Source organism: Neolamprologus multifasciatus, chromosome 14 (genome assembly GCF_963576455.1).
Source record: "Neolamprologus multifasciatus chromosome 14, fNeoMul1.2, whole genome shotgun sequence".
Classification (NCBI taxonomy): Eukaryota; Metazoa; Chordata; class Actinopteri; order Cichliformes; family Cichlidae; genus Neolamprologus; species Neolamprologus multifasciatus.
This window is the reverse complement of record NC_140452.1, coordinates 8,122,411-8,129,212: the sequence shown is the minus strand read 5'-3', so window position 1 is coordinate 8,129,212 and position 6,802 is coordinate 8,122,411. Positions and strand designations below refer to the sequence as shown.

Here is a 6,802-nt window from a genome sequence, read left to right as displayed (position 1 = left end):
AAATGTGTTACAGCCCAAGTTGAAGTGTAAATGCATTCTTATTTATTCTTATATAAGTAAACACATTTTACAACAATTTAAATGTGATGATTGCAACCAAAGCCTGTGTGAACTTCATCACTGGGATCAACTTTATCAAGACCAGCTCATTTAAATTGGTATTATTTGCCTTAAAATGCAATTGTGTGACACCAGTAAACCCAGTTTTACCATCTGATTGTGGCTGACCCATTCGAGAAGAGAATATGAAATGAAAGTAAATCAACTTTGACTTGGATTTTTAGAAATATGTCAAGTTCCCAACAGCTAACACATAGTTTAAGCTGAAAGGTAAAGTGTGGACCAACAAGCGGACCATCAGTGAACATTCCAGGCTCTGATTGACCAGGTAATACTAGTAAATGTATGTACTACCCTGTCATATATGGATCCTACTGATCTGACCAGACTCACTACTCCTAAAATACTGTTCAGAATTTAATCTAACATACAATCAGTGATCACCTAAAGGATCTTCATCCAAACTGCGCTTAAAGTCTGATCATCTGCATATTTATTTTTGTTTAAATTTTAAGTGAATGAAAAAATTATAACCTTTATGCCTTTGCATTAAAGAAATATTTTCATCGCATTATTCTGTGCATTTGCGTATCAAAATATGGATTTAAGGTCCACACATAATTCCTGAGTAAAGCTGATGACTAGTTAGCTACTAGCTTTGTTTGAAAACACAGATATTTAGAGTCACCTATTATTCGATCACTCTTTTGCTAAAGTTTGCCCTGTCATCAACTTAATGTCTATTTCATGTTCTGATGTTAGCTTGCATAATTGTTTGTGTTTGTATAATTGTATAATTGTCCATGTTTCAGCCTAATATACTGTTATAATATAAACATTTTTAGCTCCTATTTATGAGATAAATTAAAAAATAGCATCTTCTCCTCAGTATTGAAGTGTTTCTTTTAATGTAATTTGAATTCAAAAGGCCTTGAAAGCCATAATTTTGTGAAATATTTTGTTACAAAAACCTTTGTAACATTTTTTGTTAGAAATGCCTGGAAAGGAAGTTGTTGTTGTTACACTGGCCTACTTGCACTGCTACTGATACATCTGTGATAAGCTAGGTGTAGAATCTATGCGTCACACCTAAATGCACTATATATGTCTTTGTTTGTTTTTCCCATAAAGCATGTATCCTCAGGTTACTAATCGCCAGGGATCCCTTGGCTGTGCTTCCGAAAATATTGTTTGCTCATTTTCAGTGTGTCCCTTTGTTGTATATTTTTTTTTAGTTTTTAGAGAATCAGATACAAATTAAGATTTGTTTCATAATCAAGTATCACAGCAATCATACTTTTATTACTGAAACTGAGCCCGTTTTACAGAAACAACTTACAGACAATCGCACTCTTTTAGAACAACCTGTTTTTGAGGACACTTCCTGTTGCAAATCTGCCACAGGCCTGAATCCGGTTAATAACATTTCCCAAGGGGTCCAGGTTTTCACCTAGCAATGCCTTGAGTAACACTGATGGTGTTGCTTGCAGACAAATGCTTTTTTTTTCACAACAAAGAAGAGATTATAACTGGCATTTGACATTAGATCCCTGTAAAGTAATCTTTCTCAGGTTGTCCCTTCATGTTGTATTATGGTGGTGTTCTTTGGGGAGTCCCTTTCGTGTCTTGGTGCTTCACAAAAGACCTTGGTTTTCCTCTGAGATAGGCGTGTCTTTAAGTTAGAGACTATACACAACAGTGCTGAACGTTCTATTTTCAGTTTAGTGCCTGAGGCCAAAACAAAAAACGACCCATTACAAAACTCTGACGACACTTACTTCTGTTTTTATCACATTAGATCTCCAAGAACTTGTGATCAAATCACTGATCAGACAACTTTGAAAACAGAATGTTATTTGTTTGTATATCTTTCCTAGGCAACACGCACTCAGCTCATACCCAAGACAGCAATTAAGTGTTTTTCAAATCCGTAAATGTATTAATTTAAAATAGATCATATATGTTACGTTATGTCAAACAGCACAGTTTAATGAGTCTTTATACAACATGTTGACACTCCTACCAAATCCTATAGTGCAGTTTGTTTTTTGGCTATGAAACTAAATATGATGTTTCACTTCAGATAAAAAAAAAAGATGAAATTAATAAAATAACTAAATTAATATAACAAGAACATAAGGTGATACCATAGATGATACTATAATTCCTTGGCATAAATGTCAACATTGTATTTTAAAAGAAGAAACCAAAATGATTTGAAAAAAGAAGATGTTCATGTTCAAGGCTCAGTGTTCAGGTTACACTATTGTCTTCCATCACCCGCCCCTGTGGGGACAACGGTATAAAAAGGATCTGGAATCTGGAAGCTGAGAGGAAGAAGACCCCAGATGAAGGCTTATCGGTGAGTCTCACAATTAAAAAAAAGAAAAATATATTTATGAAAATTATTCAAATTAAAGTGTCTGCCTCAGGAAAAATATTTTTATGTATTAGCAGAGAAAAATATTAAATGTAAAAGTTAAACCTGATAAATATTAAGTGTATTGTGAGTATTTTGAGATATTTTTGTACTGAGACAGCATGATGAATGTGTCTATGCAGAATACAATTACCTTTTTAATCATCTCAACTATGAATGTGCTATCAATTTGATGTTAATGAACTTGACTGAAAATAGCACATTTATTCTGTTTTTCCTCTCAAGTGGCTGCTTACTGTGTGTTGTACAATGGCCTTAAGAAACGAATACCTCTGTAAGCTTTGCCCTGGAGGGAGGTTACCCCGTTGTTTTTGACACGGAAAAGAAATCTGTCCATTTTTGAAGAGTTTTTCTTTTCTTCCCAAAAACACTTTTTGTTAAAAGAAAATGGTGAATGCCTTATTCTCATTGTTTTGGTGTTTTCTCACAGGTCCACACTGAGAACAATGAAGCTGCTCCTTCTTCTATTCCTGCTTGGCCTAATTTTGAGGGCTGATGCTCAGATACCAGATGCTTGTGTTGTAAGTCCTACAAACAGAGCTCCAGGTTTGTATCATCATTTTCTGCAGCATGTTCTCCAGTTTAAAAAACTCTTAAACTTCCAGTAATTTGTTCTAAATATTTTTATTTTTCCTCTCCTAGAGAACTCTGACATATCCGTGACCTGCGGCACTGAGAATATGGACTTGACCATCTACCTTTGCCCGATATACAATTCTTTTTACAACGAGTCCCTGATGGTCCTCAATAATCAGATCACCAATCCTAGATGTTATGGGACAGCTGACTTCATTGCCGTCCCACCAAAATTAAAATTCAGCTTTCCCATAAATACAACCTCTCTATCTTTCTGCAATAATAATTTTGAGGTAACCTATGCAATAGCTTTTTGCTGCAGATTTATAATACATTTTTAAAATAAATTTATTGTATGCTGTCAAGCTAAAAACGACTTCTCTGTCAACAGATAACCACTCAAGTTGGGACTGGGCAGTTTTCTGACTTTTCAAATGTCCAGTTTGTCAACATCTCTGGCGCTGTTACTTCTATAGACCCCGCTGCGGGCACGATCACCTACAGGCCCCAGATCCTGTATAAGTTCTCCTGCAAATACCCCATGCAATATCTGCTCAACAACACAAACTTGGCTGTGTGAGTATGTAATGCCACATGCAAAAAATATGTGCATAAATGCACCTGTTATATTAAAAGCATAAATAAAAATAAATAAAAACATAATATGATTGTCTTTTTTTTTTATCAACTACAGATCTGGTGTGACTCTGGCCATAAAAGACAACAATGGCACCTTTATCAGCACACTGAGTATGCAACTCTACAGAGTAAGACCCTTTAAAACTTTTGGAAGATTACCAAAAAACTTTTCAAACTCAGTTACTCAGTTACTTTTCTGTGGAACAGGATCAACAGTACCAACAGCTCTTAACCATCCCAGAAACAGGACTTGAGTTGAAGACGAAGATTTATGTTTCAGTGAAAGCCACCAATCTAACAAAGAAGTAAGCTTTAACTATTTACATTAGACTGGCTGCATTAACAGAAAAGACCCATAAAAAAAATCTCTGTCTGTCCCCAAAGGTTCAATGTGCTGCTGGACAGATGCTTTGCAACAACAAGTCCATATCCCACGCAAAGCACCTCTTATGATCTGTTTGTGGGGTGAGTTATACAAATGTAACCACAATTCATCTAATCATTCACATAGTATGAAACTCATTTCAAGCGAGCCCTTGAAACCTTCTCAAGTGCATGTATTTTGTTTCACTCTAGGTGTACACGGGATGCACAGACTGTGGTGGAACAAAACGGAGCGTCACATACTGCGAACTTCAACTTTGAGGCCTTCAGATTTGTGGAGCACAAAAATCGGACAGTTTCCGCTTTCTACCTGCACTGTGTCACCAGACTCTGTGAGGCATCCACATGTAGCTCATTGCTGCCTGTGAGTGGACGTGACTTGTTTTTACCAGACATCTTGAAAGAATTCATTTTTTTTTTTGTATTACTAAGATAAATAAAATGTATTTTGTTTGTCTTTGTTTATTTTCGATAGAACTGTGGCGGCCCCCAAATTAGGAAACTTAGGGAGGCGCCATTAGGAGACGAGGGGAATGTTTCGAGCAATGCTACAATCACCTCTCCCATCATAGTTGTGGGCAACAAGAAAACTGGTATGTGTTTAGAACAAATTGCAATAAACTATGTATTCTTGTGTTATTACCCTTTCATGCCGCTTAATAAAGATTATTTTTTACCTGATCAAATCTGCCAATACAGCTAGTGGATGAAAACAGAGGATTACATTAAATTACAATAAATAGAGTAATATTTTTAATGATAAATCTCCGTTAGCGAGTTAGCCCCGTGTCCGCGCTAACTCGCTAACGAAGATTTGCCGCGTTAATGCGGTTATGGCGTTAACGTAATTTTAACGAGATTAACGCTGACACAATTTTTTAAAAAATTATCAAAACTTAGTCTTTGATGGTAGATTTTGGTTAACCTGTCGAGTCTGAGCCAAGTTATTTCTCCTCTGTTTTCAGGCTTTATGCTAAGCTGCCTGCATAGCCTGAATGCACCTAGCATCAGTTTATGAGATTTCTAGTGTGTGACTTTTTTCAGAAAAGCAACTAAGCGATTCTTTTTCAACAGCACAATAAGCTTGAAATCTATCCATTTCTGACCATTACTTTTGATTCACTTTTACAGGAGAAGATCAAAATTCTGACGTATGACATTTCTCTGTTAGCGTGTACAAATTTATTCTGAACGGGTTACTTATTCTGTCTGTAATAAGCAATGCTGACTCATTAGATATACAATGTTTTAATACCTTAATGCTTTTCTCTTTTCCTGTTCACAAAGGTGTGAATAATGGGGGCAGCTACAATGGGCCTCTGGTGGCTGTCATCATGTGTTTCGCCATATTTTCAGCACTGGCCTGACCGTTCACGGCGGGATGTACATCGGGCGCACAAAGAGAAAGTTCTAATATCTTCTGACTCAGAGTGGAGTCCTTTTACAGATCTCCCAAACTGCTAGTGCAGTATTTCATCATCTACAATGCATGGTCATTATACAGTAGATGATAAAACAGGTCATGGGGAACAATAGTAAGGAACAGTGCATGGTCTTTTTCATATTTCTATGTAGCTTTTCCATTTTACAAATATATGACATGGTGGTCGGCGGTTATCTAAGCATGCAACTTCAGTATAAATCATATAGTTTGTTAATGGGGAGATAAGGGCTCAGAATAATTTAAAATAACTGTGTATAGCAAATAAATGATTTGAACCAGGTTGTCAAGAGTCTTATTGATAAGGAATGATGGCACCTTGAAATCAATGACAATGAACTTTTAAATGATTTTTGAGTTAAGAATGGTGAAAAAAGTAGCTGCTCATGCTACATTGTTTGTTTTTTTCTTCTTTTTGCTGCCTCTTATTGCAGAACAGACAGCAGAGGGAGCTAATATGTTGATGTTAAATAATAAATACTTGTTGACATTTATCAAGTTGCATATTTGTGTCGTCCTTATAGATCTAAACATCTTTGTATATCCCTAACTATTATTATTATTATTATTATCTCCCAAATCGCTTCATTCACAATTTCAAGTGTGGAAGAAGGATACTGAGTATGTTTCCGAGAGAGTCATTTAAAACGGCGTATATTCACAGACCAGCAACAGCAGATATTTTGATGCCCCAGAACAGCAGATACAAGTCTTGTGCATAAAATACAAATAAAAGTAGAGACTTACTCCACCATTCATTTTGTTTTAACAGTCTTTTTGGGTTTCTGTCAATTCCAGAAACAAGTATATGTCATTGTAGCTGCTAAATGTTTGTTTATCAGGTAACTGTTGGCTTTGTGCAGCAAGCATAATGAGAGTTCTCTAGTTTAAAAACATTCTCAATCTTCCACCGACTTTATTGAAATCTTTTATTTTTCCTCTCCTAGAGAACTCAGATGTATCTGTGACCTGCGGGCCTGAGCACATAGACATGAGCATCTACCTCAAGCATGTTTTGAGGCTAATTTTCTTTCTCTTTTTTTGCAGTTTTGTTTTTGGCTCTTTTGATTTTAGATAGTGTTAGAGAGTCACTGATGATGACTCAGTCCTAAGAGGATTCACTCCACGTTTATTTTTCTTTTAAAAGCAAAATTATCTTTAAAACGAACCAGTTAATTAACATTACTTGTGTTCTTTCCTTTTGATTTTTCTGTAGATCTGCCAGCAGAATCTGTGTTGAATGTGATGTGTGATTGTGTTAA

The 6,802-nt window shown here is 35.9% G+C and overlaps 1 protein-coding gene across 1 annotated transcript; it reads left to right on the top strand.

The window, feature by feature from the left end:
* Nucleotides 1-2,228: 2,228 nt before the first annotated feature.
* On the top strand, nt 2,229-6,034 carry LOC146503484 (zona pellucida-like domain-containing protein 1). The gene is made up of 9 exons (XM_085184636.1): nt 2,229-2,422; nt 2,931-3,046; nt 3,143-3,369; nt 3,468-3,652; nt 3,771-3,843; nt 3,923-4,020; nt 4,100-4,180; nt 4,292-4,692; nt 5,387-6,034. Exons 1-8 carry the CDS (start codon nt 2,409-2,411, stop codon nt 4,533-4,535), a joined length of 1,038 nt encoding a protein of 345 aa, XP_085040762.1. The 5' UTR covers nt 2,229-2,408; the 3' UTR covers nt 4,536-4,692; nt 5,387-6,034.
* The last annotated feature ends 768 nt before the right edge of the window (nt 6,035-6,802 follow it).

What these genes read in the sequence shown, in the direction of transcription:
- LOC146503484 (XM_085184636.1), top strand. An exon ending in TCCTACAAACAGAGCTCCAG is followed by an intron (nt 3,047 to 3,142) that starts GTTTGTATCATC and finishes TTCCTCTCCTAG; the next exon opens with AGAACTCTGACATATCCGTG. An exon ending in TCTTATGATCTGTTTGTGGG is followed by an intron (nt 4,181 to 4,291) that starts GTGAGTTATACA and finishes GTTTCACTCTAG; the next exon opens with GTGTACACGGGATGCACAGA.